The sequence below is a fragment of the Chrysemys picta genome, chromosome 2, assembly GCF_011386835.1.
Source record: "Chrysemys picta bellii isolate R12L10 chromosome 2, ASM1138683v2, whole genome shotgun sequence".
NCBI classification, from domain to species: Eukaryota; Metazoa; Chordata; order Testudines; family Emydidae; genus Chrysemys; species Chrysemys picta.
In genome coordinates, this window is record NC_088792.1 from 7,945,390 (window position 1) to 7,967,065 (window position 21,676).

At 46.2% G+C, this 21,676-nt stretch overlaps 1 protein-coding gene across 4 annotated transcripts in view; it reads left to right on the plus strand.

Moving 5' to 3' along the window:
• Positions 1 to 20,683, plus strand: part of SNAP47 (synaptosome associated protein 47) — a 68,558-nt gene extending 47,875 nt beyond the window's left edge. For 2 of the 4 annotated variants that reach the window (XM_065582555.1, XM_065582553.1), the window contains one exon: positions 20,325 to 20,683. In XM_065582555.1, the coding sequence (XP_065438627.1) occupies positions 20,325 to 20,333 (9 nt within the window). In that variant the 3' untranslated portion in view covers positions 20,334 to 20,683. The remainder of the gene's footprint in view (positions 1 to 20,324) is intronic. The other 2 variants (XM_065582554.1, XM_065582550.1) reach the window with 2 other exon arrangements.
• Positions 20,684 to 21,676: the final 993 nt, after the last annotated feature.

Here is a 21,676-nt window from a genome sequence, read left to right on the forward strand (position 1 = left end):
GAAGACATAGCCAAAGTAACCCTTGAGAAGTGTTATGAGCATCAAAGGACTAATTTAAACAATGAGCCTCCCAAAGTTATGTGGGGTTCCTAGCAAATACCTGAGGGGAGGGGAATGCAAATGACCACCTCCGGTTATGCAAAGACCCAACCTTTTGAAGCTTTGCCCTGAGGTAAGGACCATTGTCTGGCGTTGTCTCTGCGGATCAAAGACCCAACGTGTATAAAAGAATGACTCTCCGATTCATGGGGTTCTTGTTCTGAGCAACAGCTGTTATGAACGTGTAACTGTCACAGAGTATTGGGGAACTCAGGGCCCTGCACCCCCGGCTTCCTGCGATTCACCATGACTCTCAGCCAGCCAGTAAAGCAGAAGGTTTATTTGGATGACAGGAACACAGTCCAAGACAGGTCTTGCAGGCACAGACAACAGGGCCCCCCTCAGTTAGGTCCAGCTTGGGGTCCCAGGGCATCCCAGCCCCCCCCTTTGGGGGGTCAGAGCCATCTCTGCCTCCCAGCCATCTCTCCAGCCTCCTTCCAGCCTGCTTCCCACACTCTGCCTTCAGCGACCCCTCCCACAGCCTTTGTTCAGTTTCCCGGGCCCCGGAGTCATCTGACCTCCAACCCCCTCCTGGGTTCTCATGTTACAAGCTCAGGTATGTTCCCTTGGGCCGGCTCCCATCCCCCGATGCAGACCATCCTAGTCACACTCCCCTGTCAGCATTCACACACCCCAGCAAGAACAGTCCCAGTTCGTCACATCTCTCCCCCCTTCGAGACCGAACTGAGCAGGGTCACTTTAGCCAGTGACCCGGGGAAGTTCGAACCTACCCCCGTTCCCATGGATGCCCCCGCATCCCTCCAGTTCCTTGGTGAGAATTACACCAGGCCCCTTCCGTTCCACGCCCCCCCTTAGGTCGGGGGTGCTTGATGGCACTCGCAGTTCGCATGTGGGAAGGTTTATGCGGCCTGTGCCCTTTTCCCACCCCCATACCTCTGGGGTTCCAACTGGGCTGTGGTCTTCTCCCAGCGCTCCAGTCTGGAGGTCTGTGCTTTGGGCTCTCTTGGTTTAGAGCCGCCCTTTTAACCTTGGCCACCCTCTGGAAAGGATCCTTTATGCTGGGCAAGGGTCCTAAAGCTCTTTTCCCCTTGTCCCAGGCCTTCCTCCCCCTCTGACAGGGGTCACAGGATCCGCAGTACTGTCGGACAGTAACAAAGACCCCAGGCCAGTAAAAGCTCCGTAGCAGCCTCTGCTGGGTACGCCAGGTTCCCTGGTGCCCTGAGAGGGGAATGTCATGGGCCCGGCACAGCAGCTGGCGGCGATACTTCTGGGGTACCACCAGCTGCCTCCTGATCCCCCCTGACTCCATTTTCCCTGGGGGAGCCCATTCTCGGTACAGGAACCCCTTCTCCCACAGGAACCTTTTCCGGCCACCTCGTTCCATGGTCTGTACCGCATTGAGGTCGGCCAGGTCCCTTATCTTCCGCAAGGAGGGGTCTCTCTGTAACTCGGCCTGGAACTCAGCAGCTGGGACAGGGATGGCCACCTGCTCTTTCTTGCCCGCTGGGTCCGAAGCTGCAGCCTCCCTGAGCCGCGTCCCTGGGCGTTCCCTCCCCACCAGGTTAGGGTCCTGCGCCTCAGGCAAGGCACCCCCCCCAAGGCCAGGGCGCAGGGCCCCTCGCCGGCTCTGACTGCGGGTCACAACCAGTGCCTTTTGGGGGTTGCTTGGCCAGTTCTCCAGGTCCCCCCCCATCAATACCTCAGTGGGCAGATACGGGTGTACCCCCACATCCTTGGGGCCCTCCTTGGCCCCCCACTTCAGGTGTACCCTTGCCACGGGCACTTTGACTGGTGTTCCGCCCACCCCCGTCAGGGTCAGGTAGGAGTTGGGCACCACCTGATCTGGGGCCACCACCTCGGGCCGGGCCAGCGTCACCTCTGCGCCCGTATCCCAGTATCCATTGACCTTCCTCCCATCCACCTCCAGGGGAACAAGGTACTCTCTCCGGAGGGACAGCCCCGCGCCCACCGTATAAACCAAAAACCCTGAGTCTGGGGCATCCAGCCCCCTAGAGGAGCTGGCCTGGGGCCCTTCTCTCTCTTGAGCAGTTGATAAGCTGCCAGCCCCTCTTGCGTGAGAAGCCTGCCCCTCGTCCGTCTGGGCCTCTACCAAGTTAACCCTATGCGGGTTCGGTCTGCTCAGTCTGTCCTTGAGCTTGGGGCACTGGGCCCGAACGTGGCCTCTTCGGCCGCAGTAATAGCAGCTCATGTCCTGTGGGTCCCCTCGAGCCGGTCGGTTGTCCCTGACGCTGGGCATTCCCCGTGGGAGGGGATTCCCCATATTCCCTCTTTGGGAGGTCCCAGGGTGACTCTCTCTCTGCATCACGGCGGGCCTGTTCCTTTGGGGCTCCTCCCTGCCACCCCCTGACCGGCTCTTTACAAACTCATCAGCCAGCTGCCCGGCGTGTCGCGGGTTCTCTGGCTTTCTGTCCACCAACCACAGCCTCAGGTCGGATGGGCACCGCTCATACAGTTGCTCCAGTACCAGCAGTTTAATCAGGTCCTCCTTCGTCTGGGCCCCACCCGCCCACTTGCTGGCGTATCTTTCCATGCGGACGGCTAGTTGCAGATATGAGATCTCAGGGGTTTTATCTTGACTCCGGAACCTTCCCCGGTACATCTCAGGAGTCAGCCCAAACTCACGTAGCAGGGCCTTTTTGAATAGTTCGTAGTCCCCTTTCTCTGCCTCTCCCAGTTGGCGGTACAATGCCACGGATTTGGGGTCCAGTAAGGGGGTAAGGACCCGGAGTCTGTCCGCGGGATCAACCCGGTGCAGCTCGCAGGCCGTCTCAAAGGCCTCCAGGAAGTCATCCATGTCCTCCCCCTCCTTGTATGGGGCCATGATGCACTTATCAAAGCTCCGTGCAGTCCTGGGTCCCCCCTCACTCACCGCAGCCGGGGGTTCGCTGCCCCTCAGTCTCGCCAGTTCCAGTTCATGCTGACGCTGTCTCTCATTCTCCTGTCTCTGTCTCTCTTCATGCTGATGCTGTCTCTCTTTCTCCTCCCGTTCATGCTGACGCTGTCTCTCTTCATGCTGTCTCTGTTGTTCACGATCCTCCAGCTCCCTCAGTTTTAGCTCTTTCTCCCATTCCAGCCAATTCCGCTCCCCGGATGCCGAACGCCGCCGGGAGGATCCTCTGCTGGCCGGCGGGCTTCGCCGGGGGGACCCCCTGCTGGCCGGGGGGATCACGGCGCCTTCGGTATTTGCTGGGCTCCTCCCCACCCTTCCCCTAGGCATAGGAAGGAGGGGTCTCGGGAAGCCCTCAGCAGCCGGCTGACCACTCCCAGCTGGGACAGACACTGGTGCCTGCGCTGCATTTGCCAGGCTGCTTCCCTGAGACACAGGGATCAGTTCATTCGCGCGATCTTCCGCCTCCAGCTGGGCAATGAGCTGTTCTTTGGTGAGCCTCCCAATGCGCAGCCGCCTCTGCTTGCACAGCTCCACCAGGTCGCTCTTAAGCCGCTTGGCATACATCTTCCTGCTGGCCACTCACCGGCCTGTGTGCTCACAGCTCCCCACAGTTCGCAGGGGGCCCCCTAGTGTGCCAGCCCTTCTCGAGGTCACCACCTCTCTGCCAGGGTCGAGCTGCAGACTCCTCCGCCCCTGGGACCACTCGCTGTGATCCCACGGGGGACCCTGTTACTGCAAAAGTCCTTCTCGCTGGTCACACACTCCCAGGGGTAATAACCGTCTCTCTCCCACTCTTCAGCAGGCCTGGTCCCCGTCAATCCCCCTTCGTTTTACTGCTCCCCAGTCACTTACTGCAGGAAGCGCCGTCCACGGGGTGCAGTAGATCCCACCGCTGCCACCAGTTGTCACAGAGTATTGGGGAACTCAGGGCCCTGCACCCCCGGCTTCCTGCGATTCACCATGACTCTCAGCCAGCCAGTAAAGCAGAAGGTTTATTTGGATGACAGGAACACAGTCCAAGACAGGTCTTGCAGGCACAGACAACAGGGCCCCCCTCAGTTAGGTCCAGCTTGGGGTCCCAGGGCATCCCAGCCCCCCCCTTTGGGGGGTCAGAGCCATCTCTGCCTCCCAGCCATCTCTCCAGCCTCCTTCCAGCCTGCTTCCCACACTCTGCCTTCAGCGACCCCTCCCACAGCCTTTGTTCAGTTTCCCGGGCCCCGGAGTCATCTGACCTCCAACCCCCTCCTGGGTTCTCATGTTACAAGCTCAGGTATGTTCCCTTGGGCCGGCTCCCATCCCCCGATGCAGACCATCCTAGTCACACTCCCCTGTCAGCATTCACACACCCCAGCAAGAACAGTCCCAGTTCGTCACAGTAACCACAGAAAAACTCTTGTGTGGGGTTTGAAGGCCGGACTTCTACCAGAGCTCCTTCTGGAGTTGAAGTGATCTCTGGTAAGCTTATCAGCTTGTGTGTAGGTTCTGTTATTGTTTTAATATGTTTTCTCTGCAATGCTTTTACCTTAAGAATCAATGTGCTTGCTTAGAAGGAGTTGTGTGGTATCCTGTACCTCTGGGCAATTACCCTGTTTGTAGCCTCTGAGGAGAAACAGTTGACTTGCTGTTGAATTCATGGTGTAGGCAGAGAACTGTGCAGCCTGGAGAAACGCTGCTGTTATGGATGAGGACGTAGATGGTCAGGCCTAGTGGTCAGAGCAGGAGTCAGGTCGAGTGGGCAGAGCAGATATCCAGGCTGGTGAACAAAGCCAAGCATCAGCACTAGTTCCACTGCCAATTACCAGAACCAGGGGTCGAGCCAGAATCAGAACCCGGAATCAAAGCTGCAGGTCAGAGCCGAGGTCAGATACCAAATGCCGGAGCCAAGCGTCAAGCCAGAGTCAGTGGAGACCGAGGTCGGAGCCAAGACTGGTAACTGGAGGTGAGGTGTAAGGGCAGGAACTGGAGGAGAGGCGAGGATCAAGCATGATGGGAACAGAAGTGAAGGCAGGGGTGAGGCAGGACTCCGGAGTGGAGCAGGAATCAGGAACAGCGTGGGGTGCAGCAGTAGGGCACACGCAGGGTCCAATGCAGCCACAATGGGAAATCACCTTGTTGCTCGGACAAATTTTCCTGTGCCGCCTCCTGGCTTAAATAGCATGGTTGGACCAATCAGTGGAGCTGGGCAATCCTCCAATCAGGGCTCCCAAGGGTCATGCCTTGGCTGAGGTATAGTTGTACTAGCTACTCGGCCTATTACCTAGACTGCTCAGGAAGGATAGGCAGGGGAAAAAGGGAGGAGGTGTTGCCTTATATATTAAAAATGTACACACTCGGACTAAGGTTGAAATGGAAATAGGAGATGGAAGTGTTGAGAGTCTCTGGGTTAGGCTAAAAGGGGTAAAAAACAAGGGTGATGTCATGCTAGGAGTCTACTACAGGCCACCTAACCAGGTGGAATTGGTGGATGAGGCATTTTTTTAAACAACTAACAAAATCATCCAAAGCCCAAGATTTGGTGGTGATGGGGGACTTCAACTATCCGGATATATGTTGGGAAAATAACACAGCGGGGCACAGACTATCCAACAAGTTCTTGGACTGCATTGCAGACAACTTTTTATTTCAGAAGGTTGAAAAAGCTACTAGGGGGGAAGCTGTTCTAGACTTGATTTTAACAAATAGGGAGGAACTCATTGAGAATTTGAAAGTAGAAGGCAGCCTGGGTGAAAGTGATCATGAAATCATAGAGTTTGCAATTCTAAGGAAGGGTAGAAAGGAGAACAGCAAAATAGAGACAATGGATTTCAGGAAGGGGGATTTTGGTAAGCTCAGAGAGCTGATAGGTAAGGTCCCATGGGAATCAAGACTGAGGGGAAAAACAACTGAGGAGAGTTGGCAGTTTTTCAAAGGGACACTATTAAGGCCCCAAAAGCAAGCTATTCCGCTGGTTAGGAAAGATAGAAAATGTGACAAAAGACCACCTTGGCTTAACCACAAGATCTTGCATGATCTAAAAAATAAAAAGGAGTCATATAACAAATGGAAACTAGGACAGATTACAAAGGATGAATATAGGCAAACAACACAGGAATGCAGGGGCAAGATTAGAAAGGCAAAGGCACAAAATGAGCTCAAACTAGCTACAGGAATAAAGGGAAACAAGAAGACTTTTTATCAATACATTAGAAGCAAGAGGAAGACCAAAGACAGGGTAGGCCCACTGCTTAGTGAAGAGGGAGAAACAGTAACAGGAAACTTGAAAATGGCAGAGATGCTTAATGACTTCTTTGTTTCGGTCTTCACCGAGAAGTCTGAAGGAATGCCTAACATAGTGAATGCTAATGGGAAGGGGGTAGGTTTAGCAGATAAAATAAAAAAAAGAACAAGTTAAAAATCACTTAGAAAAGTTAGATGCCTGCAAGTCACCAGGGCCTGATGAAATGCATCCTAGAATACTCAAGGAGCTAATAGAGGAGGTATCTGAGCCTCTAGCTATTATCTTTGGAAAATCATGGGAGAAGGGAGAGATTCCAGAAGACTGGAAAAGGGCAAATATAGTGCCCATCTATAAAAAGGGAAATAAAAACAACCCAGGAAACTACAGACCAGTTAGTTTAACTTCTGTGCCAGGGAAGATAATGGAGCAAGTAATTAAGGAAATCATCTGCAAACACTTGGAAGGTGGTAAGGTGATAGGGAACAGCCAGCATGGATTTGTAAAGAACAAATCATGTCAAACCAATCTGATAGCTTCTTCGATAGGATAACGAGTCTTGTGGATAAGAGAGAAGCTGTGGATGTGATATACCTAGACTTTAGTAAGGCATTTGATACGGTCTCGCATGATATTCTTATCGATAAACTAGGCAAATACAATTTAGATGGGGCTACTATAAGGTGGTGCATAACTGGCTGGATAACCATACTCAGAGAGAACAGGAGTACTTGTGGCACCTTAGAGACTAACAAATTTATTAGAGCATAAGCTTTCGTGGGCTGCAGCCCACTTCTTCGGATGCATATAGAATGGAACATATATTGAGGATATATATATATATATACACACATACAGAGAGCATGAACAGGCGGGAGTTGTCTTACCAACTCTGAGAGGCCAATTAAGTAAGTGGAAAAAAAACTTTTGAAGTGATAATCAAGATAGCCCAGTACTCAGAGAGTTGTTATTAATGGTTCCCAATCCTGCTGGAAAGGCATAACGAGTGGGGTTCCGCAAGGGTCTGTTTTGGGACCGGCTCTGTTCAATATCTTAATTAACGACTTAGATATTGGCATAGAAAGTACGCTTATTAAATTTGCGGATGATACCAAACAGGGAGGGATTGCAACTGCTTTGGAGGACAGGGTCATAATTCAAAATGATCTGGACAAATTGGAGAAATGGTCTGAGTTAAACAGGATGAAGTTTAACAAAGACAAATGCAAAGTGCTCCACTTAGGAAGAAAAAATCAGTTTCACACATACAGAATGGAAAGAGACTGTCTAGGAATGGGTACGGCAGAAAGGGATCTAGGGGTTATACTGGACCACAAGCTAAATATGAGTCAACAGTGTGATGCTGTTGCAAAAAAAGCAAACATGATTCTGGGATGTATTAACAGGTGTGTTGTGAGCAAGACACGAGAAGTCATTCTTCCGCTCTACTCTGCTCTGGTTAGGCCTCAGCTGGAGTATTGTGTCCAGTTCTGGGCACCGCATTTCAAGAAAGATGTGGAGAAATTGAAAAGGGTCCAGAGAAGAGCATCAAGAATGATTAAAGGTCTTGAGAACATGACCTATGAAGGAAGGCTGAAGGAGTTGGGTTTGGTTAGTTTGGAAAAGAGAAGACTGAGAGGGGACATGATAGCAGTTTTCAGGTATCTAAAAGGGTGTCATAAGGAGGAGGGAGAAAACTTGTTCACCTTAGCCTCTAAGGATAGAACCAGAAGCAATGGGCTTAAACTGCAGCAAGGGAGATCTAGGTTGGACATTAGGAAAAAGTTCCTCTCAGGTTGGTTAAACACTGGAATAAATTGCCTAGGGAGGTTGTGGAATCTCCATCTCTGGAGATATTTAAGAGTAGGTTAGATAAATGTCTATCAGGGATGGTCTAGACAGTATTTGGTCCTGCCATACGGGCAGGGGACTGGACTCGATGACCTCTCGAGGTCCCTTCCAGTCCTAGAATCTATGAATCTATTAGCTTTCAGAAGACTTTGGGTAGGGGCCAGGATGCAGCTGCGGTCTGGGGACTCCCAGATCTGGGACATCACATCTGGTCTGGAGGGAGAGAGATGCAGGTTGCCACCCTAGAGAGGTGATAGCTGAGAAGCTGGGTGGTTAGAGTAGGTGCCCTTGCTGTATCACAGAGGGGGCGTATAGGTGCAGTTGCCCAGAACTGAGACCACTGATTTCTCATACAGCATCTTTCAAGGAGACTTCTGTAGGAACATGATAGCTGGAACTTGGCTTAGGTGGATTATTGCCAGGTTACAAAACCTTCCCCACCCATCAAGAAGGAACACTGAATACCTGGAGTAGTCTGGATACCTGTCAATACTGACACTTAAAATCTGGGAAATAGGGGTGGGACTGAGCCCATGGTGCACAAATCAATATATTTTTCATATGAAAAACTATTTAAAACATTAAGATTGCATTCAAAAGGCAAAGATGTGACAAATATTAAAGGTCACCCTCTTGTGCATATCATTTATGGTAGTCTTTATTTACAGGATCTGGTTACTTATTCCACAGGACCCCGGCCTCATTTAGTGCAAAGGACAGACGATGCTTAGAGAATAAGGCAGGTGTTCGATATTTGTCTATCCTCATTGTTCGGTTATGCACCCTCCACATCCTTTCCTACATACGGAATTGTTTCTTTTCTGAGCAGCCTCATCCTCTATGGCACCCCTCACTAGACAACCTCACAAACCGGGATAACTTATTGGACAATGCTCGCAGGAGTGGGAACCACTGTTATCCCCATTTTGCAGCCTGGGAGTGGAGGCACAGAGACATAAAGTGACTTGCCCCAGGGCACATAGGAAAGATGTGACAGAGGTGGGACTCAAACCCAAAGTAGGACGTGTCCTATAGAAACAGCAACAGAACCCCTTTTTCCTTCTTCCCAATCTATTACCATAACCATATGACCATTCTTCCTCTTACAGCAACCGTCCCCCTCCTTGCTTCATGGACTAGAGACCACACAGTAACTGCATGGACTGAGACCGCGGTGCTCTAGGCCCAGACCAATTGACTACACCATCATCTTTGATGGACAATGAACAAGGAGGCCCTTTTCCAGATTTGAACCTCCCTTCAGCCTGCAGTGATCACACACAGATTTCCTAGTCTATGGCAGAGTTCTTTCCAGTCGATGTCTTGTGGGCATTATGATGATAAATGAGTTTGAACTCCATAATGGCAGGTGGTAAATTCCCCATAGGTCACTGGAGGCTTCCCAAGGCCTTCTTACGTCTGCACATGTCTGAGCCAATCCAGTGCATCTCCAGTTTTGCTCGTCTCTGGTTTTTGCAAGACTGAATGTGCAATTTTGACCGCAGTGTCTAGTTCATCATCCAGAGCCAACGCCTAGGAAGGAAAGAGAGAAAGAAAAGGGAAACAAATTGATACTTACAAAAAAACCAGGAATGACCTTCAGAGCCACAAGTCAGGTGGAAAACCACAAATAAGAGAGGGGAAATAATTGGCCCATTTTTCTGCTGGTCACATTATATAGAAAACCTTGCTGATGGATGTGAAAGGTTTTCCTATCAAGGATGGAATCATTTTCCACCACATGCTGCTGGCTGTTAGTTTTCAAAGGTGCGGTACAGTACAATGTCCGGTGTATGTGTCTGGGACATTTGAGGCCCCCAGAGCTGCAGATGTTTCCGATTCCCAGATGATCGGGTCCATCTCTTTTCTCAGGGCCAGATTCTGATCCTTTACTCATGTTGAGTAGCATCTAAGGCCCAGATCCTCCCAGGCATTTAGGCACCCAACTCCCCTTGACATGGCCTAAACACCTTTGAGGATCTGGGCCAAACTCTGTAAATTACCTCATTGATTTTAATGGGACTATTCATGGAGTAAGGTGTTAGTCACATGTGCTTGGGAATCAGAATCTAGCTTTTCTGCACTGAGGGATAGTTTTGAGGGGGAGGTCATATAGGGCAGGATATTCAGAAGTGGTCAGGGGGGACATTGAGTTCAAATGGGAACAGATAAGCCAATTCTGAGAACTTTTGAACATCTCCCCATAGCATCTGAGTTGTTTATATCCTGAACAGAGAGATTCTGCTGAGGCCTCCTTTTTTTTAAAAAAAGCTTATTGTGAAAAATGTGGAGGAAATCATTTCTATGGGTGTTTTGGCAAAGTCAAAAGCGTTGTCTATCCTGCTGTGTTTCGTTTCACCTGTTTTTCTGCAGAACTTCTTTACAGAAACAGAACGTTTCTCTTTTGTAATCTCAATCATTTGAAAACCTAATGTTCCAAGTTGGGGGAGAAGAAACCCACGACGTAAGCAATCAAAAGTTACACCGTGGCAATATGAAAAAGAAGGTGGTTCTAATCTGTCAGTCTGCCTGTCTGTCACAAAACAAATAGACTCAAGCCTCAATTTTCCATTGAATTTTTTTTTGAAGAACAAAACATTCAAACAAACAAACAAACAAACGTTTTGCAAAACCAAAAAAAAATCCATTATTTGACAAAGGCCAAATTTCAGTGCAAACCATTTTTGTTTGAACTGTTCTGACCAGCTCTAGCTTGTTTTTTGTTGTAAAGACAGAATGGCTAGCGCACTGAATACATTTCAGTTTACCAGAAAGTTTCTGATATGGGAACAGCTAATGTTTTTTAATGACTTAGGGCTCAATCCTGCAAATGGATTTGCACAGGCAGACCCCGGTGCTCATTAGAGTCCTGTTAAAAGCCATAGAGCTTTGCACAGATGTAAGGATCCTGACACACACACCATCTTACAGGATCATAGAAATGTCAGGCTGGAAGGGACCTCAAGAGGTCATCTGGTCCAGCCCCCTGTGTAGAGATAGGACCAAAGAAACCTAGACCATCCCTGACAGGTGTTTGTCCAGCTTGTTCTTAAAACCTTCAATTATGGAGATTCCACAACCTCCTTTGGAAGCCTGTTCCAGATCTTACCGATCCTTATAGTTAAAAACTTTTCCTGATAGCTAACCTAAATCTCCCTTGCTGCAGATTAAGCCCCATCACTTCTTGTCCTATCTCCAGTGGACTTGGAGAACAATTGACACAGTCCTCTTTGTAACAGCCCCTGACGCATATGAAGCCTGTTAGTAGGTCCCCCCCTCAGCCTTCTTTTCTCAAGTCTTAACACGGCAGGTTATTTTAACTTTCCTCAGAAGTCAGGTTTTCTAAATCTTCTATCATTTTTGTTGCTCTCTTCTGGACTCCCTTCAATTTGTCCATATCTTCCCTAAAGTGTGGGTCCCAAAATTGGACACACTACTCCAACTGAGGCCTCACCAGTGCCGAATATTGCTGACAATTACCTCCCATGTCTTACATTCAACAGTCCTGTTAACACACCCCACAATGATGATAGCCTTTTCAGCACTTTCATCACGTGGTTGACTCATATTCCATTTGTGATCCACTATAACCCCCAGATTCTTATCACCAATACTACCACCTAGCCAGTTATTCCCCGTTTTGTTCTTGTGCGTCTGATTTTTCCTTCCTGAGTGAAATATTTTGCACTTGCCTTTATTGATTTTCATCTTGTTGATTGTTCATCGTGTTGATAATTTTCCAATTTGCCAAGGTTGTTCTGAATTCTAGTCCTGCCATCAAAAGTGCTTGCAACCCCTCCCAGCGTGGAGTCATCCGTACATTTTATAAGCATACTTTTTACTGCATTATCCAAGTCATTAATGAAAATGTTGAAAACCTCACGAGGTGCCTATGTACATCTTTAAATGCCTAAATACCTTTAAAAATCTGGCCTCTATAGTCTCTCTGTGCCTCAGTCCCCATCTGTACAATGGGGATAACAGCACTGCCCTACCTTACAAGGGTGTTGTGAGGATAAATACATTAAAGATTGTGAGGCCCTCAAATACTATAGTAATACGGGTCAGATAAGTACCTTAGATAGTCTAGAGCTGGTCAAATAATTGATTTTTTCAGTTCGGTGGCAATTCTTTGGGGAAAAAATGGTTCAAATTGAATCAGAATTTTTTTGGAATTTTTGGTGAATTAAAAAAAGTCCATTTCAGGCCTTTTCCAGAGTCTCCCAAATCCCAGGTGCGTGCACTAATCACAGAGGCTTAGGACATAGAACAGCAGCCCCTCTTCCTTCGTCTCTGCTTTGTGAATGGCCAAAACGATTCACATCACATTTGTGAATCATTTCGGCTCGACCAAAACTGCATTTTTCATTGAATGATCTATTAGTCCAGAACATTTTGCCCAGCTCTATAGATCAGTGGTTCTCAAACCTTTGTCCTGGTGACCCCTTTCACATAGCAAGCCTCTGAGTGCGACCTCCCCCCCCCCTTATAAATTAAAAACATTTTTTTATATATTTAACACCATTATAAATGCTGGAAGCAAAGCAGGGTTTGGGGTGGAGGCTGACAGCTCGTGACCCCCCCACATAACCTCACAACCCCCTGAGAGGTCCCAATGCCCAGTTTGAGAACCCCGTCTATAGATAGATAAATAGATGTCATCTTCCTTTCCCACCCCCTAAAAATTTCACTTTCGTGCTTGAATAAAAGCATAACAAACACGTATCCTAAATATAGATATAAATATAATTTTTTCTATAGTTACAAGCAGGAAAGGGACAGTTATTGAAACGCGTTTGCAAACTTTACTAACTACTGTGTTGCCAATTCGCAGTTTCATCACAGATCTCATGGTATATTGAATTTTCCTTGAAGTCCCCGCTCCTGGAGTCATGGGATGGTGTGAGAATCTCAGCTGCCATTTAAAACAATTAAGTCCATATTTAATCCTGGTTGCAGAGAAAAGCTTGAAAACATAAACCCTAGAGGCTGAAAGACTAGAAGGCAAATACCCCCCCCCCCCAATGGTTTTTTTTTTTTTTTAATCCTGATATTTTTAAGCCACTCGTGATTTTTGGGGACCTGACTAGGGTTTTTTGAATGCTTGGGGTTAGCAGTGCTGTAACTACCAAACAAACACTAGACTATAGATCCTGGGACAGAAGTTCACTGCCTTCTGTACCCTTTGATTACGAATTTCTGGGGGAGTTCAAGTTTGCAGGGCTTTTTTGCCTAGAGTTTTGTTGAGCTGCTGTCAATGCTTTGTTATTTCATCTCCTTGTCTTAGAGCAGGGAGGGTTCATGGTGTTCTGCAGGGCTCCAAAGGAGAAGTGAGTTCAGGCCCTTCTTTGGCTAGGACTGCTGGGAACCCCCTCCAGCAAACACAGAATAGTGCTATTATTTATCTTACCAGAGAACCTAAAAGCCCCAGCTGAGATCGAGGCCCCATTTGCTAGGCTCTGTACAAACACATAGGGAGCGACAGCCCCTGCCCTGAGAAGTAAATAGACAAGGCAGACAAAAGGTGGGAGGAGAAACAGGCACAAACTCACTCAGCAGGTTAGTGGCAGAACCCTGCTCCAGAATCCCACTTCAGTGCCCTGTCCATTGGACCACACTGCCTCTCAATGAATACATTTGTCATATTTCTAGTTCGCGGTCTCTGACCAAAGGCCATTTTTGTTGGTAAGGTGGTTTATTTCTACTCCTTTGCGTCTAGCCTTTCTCTCCATATGCCAGCTGCATTTGCTCTGATAAGTGATCTTATCTGCTTCGAGACGTATTTTTGCTCTGGAAATTAGACCCTTCCACCGCTCTGTCTCGCTTGCTGGAATATGTAACCTGGTCAGTTGAACCACCATCCCCAGTTGCCTTTCTAGCACTGGCGAACGGGAGATTTTGAAATATCATCTATACGGGCCATGTTGGAAAGTCACTTAATGTAATTTACAATGTCCTTTATATGTATAGCTTCTTGAGTGCTGTGCAGAAGATGAAGGGTTTTTGACTCTCTGCCCATGACAGGCGGAAAGAATTTGCACTCAGATGTTAATAACAGATGCTCTTTTCCCTTATGATTTTCCTTGCATGCCTAAGAAGGTGTTTTCTGCTAATGTTTGGTATGTGGTTCCCCTGGGATTATAGTAGCTTTCATTATCATAGGATTTTAATTTTAGCTTTTAAGGTGAAGTGATGCTAGTCTCCAGACACACTAGAAAATACTTTCCGTACTAGTTCTGTTCCAACACTTCATAGCCACACGCTGCAGCGGAGGGGGGAAAATTGATAAAAAAGGAACATTAAAGCACAAGAGAGGAAGGAGGGCAAAAGGTGAAAGCCATGGTTGATGTAGCTTCAATTCAGATGCTAAGGGTCTGATCCCTTGAGGGGCTAATTATTATTCTTAGTAAATATGGATTTATATTATAGTATCGCCGAAAGGCCTCCTGAGGGAGTGGGTCCCCCGGCGCTGGGTGCTGTACAAACTGGAGTGATTTCTACCACCCTGCATCTGTTAACACATAACTAGAGCTAGACCATACGGGTACAAGGACTGCAATATCAGGTCCTTTAATAGCATCTGAAGGTGCTCAGGTCTGCCATTAAAATGACTGATCCTCCAAACTTCACTCATATGAGTAAGGGCTAATGAAAGCTCAGGCACTCAGCACCACAGAGGATTGACTCCAAAGTGTGTTGTGAGGGGGCTAAGAATTTTGAAAATTAATATTTCAGGCTCACGTAATATACCCTGATTAATTCCAAAGTCTATTACAAGCACAATATACATTTAAGTTCACTTTTAAAATTCTCTCTCTTGTTAAAAAACAAAACAAAACATGGGTTTTCTGAAATATTAAAACCCCATCAAATGATTAGAAGTGTTCTGTTACGGTTGTTAACACTGGCCATAAAAACACTGTGGATGGCTTGGATGAATCTAGCAAGATCGCAAAGGACCATATAGTTCAACCTGATCATAGGAAATCTTATAATGGAGCAAATCTCAGGAAGAGTAACAGATAAATCATTTCATTTTGGAAGGAAACAGGGAAAAAACCATCAGCTATTTCAAAATAAGTAACACAGAGTATCTCATTCTTTTGTCTCCATGCCCCCACGCATAGATTTATATATGGTATCAAAAGTGTGATGTATTTCTTACTGCACATTGTCAAGCATTTTCATTTAATTTTTATAATGGAATTTTTAAAAAAAAATTCAGTGAAAATTCAAAAATCGAAATGTTTTATCTGAAAACCAAAAAAAAATGTTGATTCAGAAAATCTGTTGCAATGCTTGAAGGGAATTGTAGTTGAGCTAGCTTGTATTCCCATTCTCCGGGATAAGTTTGGCTCTCTGTTCAGACTACATCTCCCATGAGGCACCACGCTCTCCCCTGGTGGAGATGGAAGGAGTGACATCGTGCGAGTCTATGGCCATGGTGCATCATGGGAGATGTAGCCTGCCCCGGGAGCCCAGCCTGTCCAGGAGAATGAGGTTAGGAGACACCTGTGTGACATTACAGCATCGTTTCCAAATCAACATTTTCCCATTTTCGGCCAAAATATTTTGGATTTTGTGTTATTCGATGAAAAATCAATTTTTTGTTCATGGAAAGCAGACACTAAAAACATTTGTTTAGTTGAAAAACCAATTTTCCATCAAAAATGTCTTGATGCACTGGAGTGAGTTGCAATGGGTTTAAGCCACGCAACCTCAGCTCTGCCCCCAGTGGGATGGCAATAAGACCCAAAGGCGGCAGCATTAAGGTGGCACGGCTGTGTCGTGAGATAGGCATTAAACTCTTATGTTGGGTGGAGCCTGGGCACTTCTGAGTGCATGCAACCTTAAGTCCACATTGTCTGTGAAGTTGTGTGTGTAGCATGTAGCGGTTCTGAGTAACAGATGCCTTCTATTTTAAAAGCACTGTGATTCCATAGATCATGACCCACTGCATGTGTGTGCACAGCTGACTCTCGACAAGGGCTTTTTTTCCTGCAAGGTGCTAAGTGCTCCCAGCTGCTGTGAGCATAGCAGGAGGGGTCAGCACCTGGTAAGAGTAGGTTGTGACTGTGTCTGTGATACACAAACACAGTGCAGTACCCAGAAGCCCCTCTTTACACAGGAGCATCCTCTTCTGGGACTCCCTTGTCCCAGTGCAGGAGTGGTATCTTGCAGGAACTGTTTTTTCCCCAACATGCCTTTCTGGGTATGGCTCTTTAACTCTGTCAGAGTCAAGCAGCTACAGCTCTCATGTTTTCCTGGCCTCTTCTTGTTGCAGCTCCCTCTCTTCCAAATGTTGTGTTTTCCTGTTCTTAAAACCAGCTCCATTACCTTGCAAGCTGTAGCAGATTAATATTCCAGACACTAGAGGGGGACAAAGTCACACTTGGCCAGTATGTTACACTAATTCTGGACTCTATGGTATGTTGCACAATCTGATTTCCCACCCTGGTTTTCTTTACATGTGCAAAGCAGGAGAGGAGCCAATCTATCCCTTGTTGCATCCTATGAAAGTCCCTCCCATTAGCTAAATATGAGTCAACAGTGTAACACTGTGGCAAAAAAAGCAAACATCATCCTGTGATGTATTAGCAGGAGTGTTGTAAGCAAGACACAAGAAGTAATTCTTCCGCTCTACTCCGCGCTGATTAGGCCTCAACTGGAGTATTGTGTCCAGTTCTGGGTGCCACATTTCAGGAAAGATGTGGACAAATTGGAGAAAGTCCAGTGAAGAGCAACCAAAATGATTAAAGGTCTAGAAAACATGACCTATGAGGGAAGATTGAAAAAATTGGGTTTGTTTAGTCTGGAGAAGAGAAGACTCAGAGGAGACACGAGAACAGTTTTCAAGCACATAAAAGGCTATTACAAGGAGGAGGGAGAAAAATTTTCTCCTTAACCTCTGGGTATAGGACAAGAAGCAATGGGCTTAAATTGCAGCCAGGGCAATTTAGGTTGGACATTAGGAAAATTTTCCTGACTGGTTAAGCACCAGAATAAATTGCCTAAGGACGTTATGGAATTTCCATCATTGGAGATTTTTAAGAGCCGGGTAGACGAACACCTGTCAGGTATGGTCTAGATAATACTTAGTCCTGCCATGAGTGCAGGGGACCAGACTAGATGACCTCTCGAGGTCCCTTCCAGTCCTACTATTCTATGATTAGCAATAGATCCCCATGACTCTAGTTTTGACCTTGCTGTATTCATTATGCATCCCATGTATTTTGATATATTCAAAGTAACTTGGCTTGATGTGAACTGGAAGATACCGCTGAACCAGAACGTTGCAGTTATCCTTGTGATTTGGAACTGGTTGTTTTAATGTTGCAACTGAAGGCATAGTGTGGAATCCCATAGTGTGAAAAGCCTATAATAATGTTGGTGCTAACCTAATGAAAATGTCATTTATTTTTAGGAATTAAAAACCAGGTTTAAATATCGGGGACCCAGTTCTGCGTGGAGTAAGCAGAGGCCAGCCTCCTGGTTGTCACTGGTCCAAATTCAGCAGTGCTGTAAATTATACCTTGGGTGTAAGTTGATCAGAAGGTGGGTGCAAATGTGGCCAATGGCCACGTAGTGTAACATGCTCTGATTTGGCATTTGGTGGGTATGCAAAACCAGTGTGACTTACACAGAAAGGGGTTTGGCAGTGGGGCTGGACAAAGAAAAGCAACAATTGCATGGGTATAAAATGAAGTAGGCTACCCCTTTACTTTAAGTTACACATGCTTCATGTCTCCAGGAGTCCCCTGCAGCTCCCCCCTCACAGCAGTTGTGGCTCCCAGGGACTACATGCTGCAGGAAGTTATGCTGCAGATTCAATAGGGGGTTCTGATCTCTCCCTGCTCGGTTGGTACTTTGTGTTTTCTCCCAGGCCCATACACATGGGAGGAGCGCCCTGTAAAAATCCGCCAGGTCTCTACATTATCTTCCATCGAATCTCTCCTTGAAACTCACCCCTCCCATGATGCCTACAAAATACCTAACAGTTTTTAAGCAGCTGATTCGACTTGCTTATCACACTGATTAAAACCGTTTCACTGTTGCCTTGCACTCCCCCAATCCACTGCTGCATTTTCTGTTATTGGCTTTCCCTCCTCAGAGAGAGGTGGGCCCACCCTGTCCTTGGTCTTCCTCTTGCTTCTAATGCATTTGTAAAATGTTGTCTCATTACCTTTCTGTTCCTAGCTAGCTTAATCTTGTTTTGTGCCTTGGCCCTTCTCATTTTGCCCCTACTTTCATGGCTTTATCCTCACAACACTCCTGTGGAGCAGGGAAACATTGTACAAATGAGGCACAAAAGGACTTGGCCAACATTCTATAGTACAGCTGGACATAGAACCTACATCTCCGGAGTTCCAGTCGTATGCCTTAAGTACAAGATCACCCTTTCCCCACTGTTAGCAGCGTCATGGGAGAGGCCAAGGATAGACTGAGCCACGGAGACTATTATCCTCTCATTTCTAGAGTTGGACCCTCTAGGTCATGGCACATATGTGGTGCTTTGGAGGGGGGTGGGAATCTAGTGAAATCCACTGGTCAGGATGTGTTATGGGTCCCTCTTTGCGTGGGATTAGCAAAGGAGAGGAGTCTGTGATAGCCACATAGCAGGGCTCTTTAGCTTCAAGCTGTAAAGACTCATCCTTCTCGCTCTGGGTGTCCCTGGTGTGAGCCAAGGTGGCGGTCATCACACTTGCATTGACTCACTCTTTGCTGTTACATGTCTCTGGCTGATTCGAGGACTTAATTTACTTACTCCTAGCACCTTTCAGCAGCGTTAAATTCCCTGGGGAGAAAGGCACAACTATCAGTAAGTAAATATATGGAATTCAACTGACAATTAAAAGTATGAAAGAAAAAGTCTTTCCTGTGTTGATCCTTGGATATTTGAAGCTGCCTTTAAAACAAACAAACAAACAAAAACCATGTAGGCTGATCGTGTGCTTAACGTCAGGACAGGAGTTGAGGGTCTGGACTTTTATTTGTGTCTTTTCCGTAGACTCCTTGACTAACACTGGGCTAGTCACTTGAATTCACTGGGAGTTGGACTGGACTCTAAACTCCACTGAGCTCCGGTTTCCTCATTCTTAAAATGGGGATAATACTACTTCCCTACCTCAGTGGATTCTTGCAACCCAACCCATTAACATCTGGAAATCACTTTGAGATGTATGCTGGAAAATGCTATCATTTTAGATATGATATGGTTATTTTATTCAACCACTAGGTATATTATTCAGCCTGTCTGTGGTGTGTAGAGTTGAAGAAAGGGTGTGACTCCTGGTAAACGAGAGAGACAAAAGTGGAGCTTAAGCTGAGTGGAAGCCTAATTGCTTGGGTCTGTAATTGTAGCTGTTCTCTTTAATAAGTGCCTCCTGTTTAAGAACATCTTTGATTCCATATATCATAGAATCATAGGACTGGAAGAGACCTTGAGAGGGACTCCTGGTGGGACTAATTATTATCTAGACCAGGAGTAGGCAACCTATGACACAGGTGCCGAAGGCGGCACACGAGCTGATTTTCAGTGGCACTCACACTGCCCGGGTCCTGGCCACCGGTCTGGGGGGCTCTGCATTTTAATTTAATTTTAAATGAAGCTTCTTAAACATTTTAAAATCTTATTTACTTTACATACAACAATAGTTTAGTTATATATTATAGACTTCTAGAAAGAGACCTTCTAAAAACGTTAAAATGTATTACTGGCACGTGAAACCTTAAATCAGAGTGAATAAATGAAGACTCGGCACATCACTTCTGAAAGGTTGCCGACCCCTGATCTAGACCATTCCTGACAGGTGTTTGTCTAACCTATCATGACAGCACAGGGTGAAACAGCCTTTGCTAGTGTTTTCATGTTGGTGGCTTCTCAAAATTTAAAATAAAGTCAGAGTTGGTTAAAAAAAGATAAGTATATTTCATGAAAACATTGAAAGAAATGAAAGTTTTTCATTTCATTCCTCATTTTCCATGAACTATTTTTTTTCAATGGAAAAAAAACTCAAAATAATTAAAAAAAAAATTAGTTCAGTGTGGGGGGGTGGAGGGTGGGGAGGGGAGGGATTGCCTCTGATTAACTTTTTTTCTACTAGAGTAAAAAAAGTCTTCCATTTGAAAAGTGAATTTTGCACACACAAAAACCTTTGTGTTGCTTGAAAAGGCAATTTTCCATCCAGAAAAAAGTTGCGATAGAAAATTTTGGACCTAAATGTAAAGTATATTCACCCAAAAAAGTTACATAATTGACATGATACTCTCACATGCTTTTTCCCCCAGATAAAATGATTGATTAAATCACCTCCAGTTCACTGGATTTACAGATGAAAAGAGACAGCTGAATAATGAATATCATTCGTTCTCGTCCTGCGTGAAGTTCTTCTGCATTATTCAGCCAATAAAAAAGGAGGACTTTGACAAAATTGCTGTCTTGTATAATCCAGTGTTCCCTGATGCAGCACCAGCATATGAACTGCTTATTTTCTTTTTACATATATGTAGAGTTTAAACAATATTTTCACTAGAAAAAAAAAGTATTTTGTCATTCCAACTACAGCAAGAGACAATGGAATATGTCTCTCTACTGCCTCCTAGTGCTGAGGTGGATAAAAGCTGTAGGATAAAGATAACTAACTGGTGAAGAGTCTGTCTTTACTCATGAAATAAATATGGGGCAAATGGTTCCCAGTGGAAAAGATAGTGGTTAAAATGATCAAAAGCACCTAAGTCCCATTTTCAAATGTGCCTAAGTCACTTCATATAACAGCTCAATATTAATCGTAGATATGATTCCTCTACTAAAGGCTGGAGATCTCTCTCACTCTAAGAACAATTACTCGATGTGGATGTTTTATTTAACATTCTCTCTCTAGTACTGGGTCACATCAAAGGTCCATCCAGCCCAGTATCCTGTCTGCCGACAGTGGCCAATGCCAGGTGCCCCAGAAGGAGCGAACCTAACAGGTAATGATCAAGTGATCTCTCTCCTGCCATCCATCTCCACCCTTTGACAGACAGAGCCTAGGGACACCATTCCTTACCCATCCTGGCTAATAGCCATTAATGGACTTAACCTCCATGAATTTATCCAGTTCTCTTTTAAACCCTGTTATAGTCCTAGCCTTCACGCCCTCCTCAGGCAAAGAGCTCCACACTGTCTGCTGTGTGAAGAAGAACTTCCTTTCATCTGTTTTAAACCTGCTGCCCATTAATTTCATTTGGTGGCCCCTAGTTCTTATATTATGGGAACAAGTAAATAACTTTTCCTTATTCACTTTCTCCACACCACTCATGATTTTATATACCTCTATCATATCCCCCCCCCTTAGTCTCCTCTTTTCCAAGCTGAAAAGTCCTAGCCTCTTTAATCTCTCCTCATATGGGACCCGCTCCAAACCCCTAATCGCTTTAGTTGCCCTTCTCTGAACCTTTTCTAATGCCAGTATATTTTTGTTGAGATGAGGAGACCACATCTGTATGCAGTATTCAAGATGTGGGCGTACCATGGATTTATATCAGGGCAAAAAGATATTCGCCATCTGTTTCCACTTGTGCTATGCTATCTTTTCTGGGCTCTGATTTAGCACTTGCTAAATATAGTCCAATCTGCAACTTACCTCAGTATGCAGCTC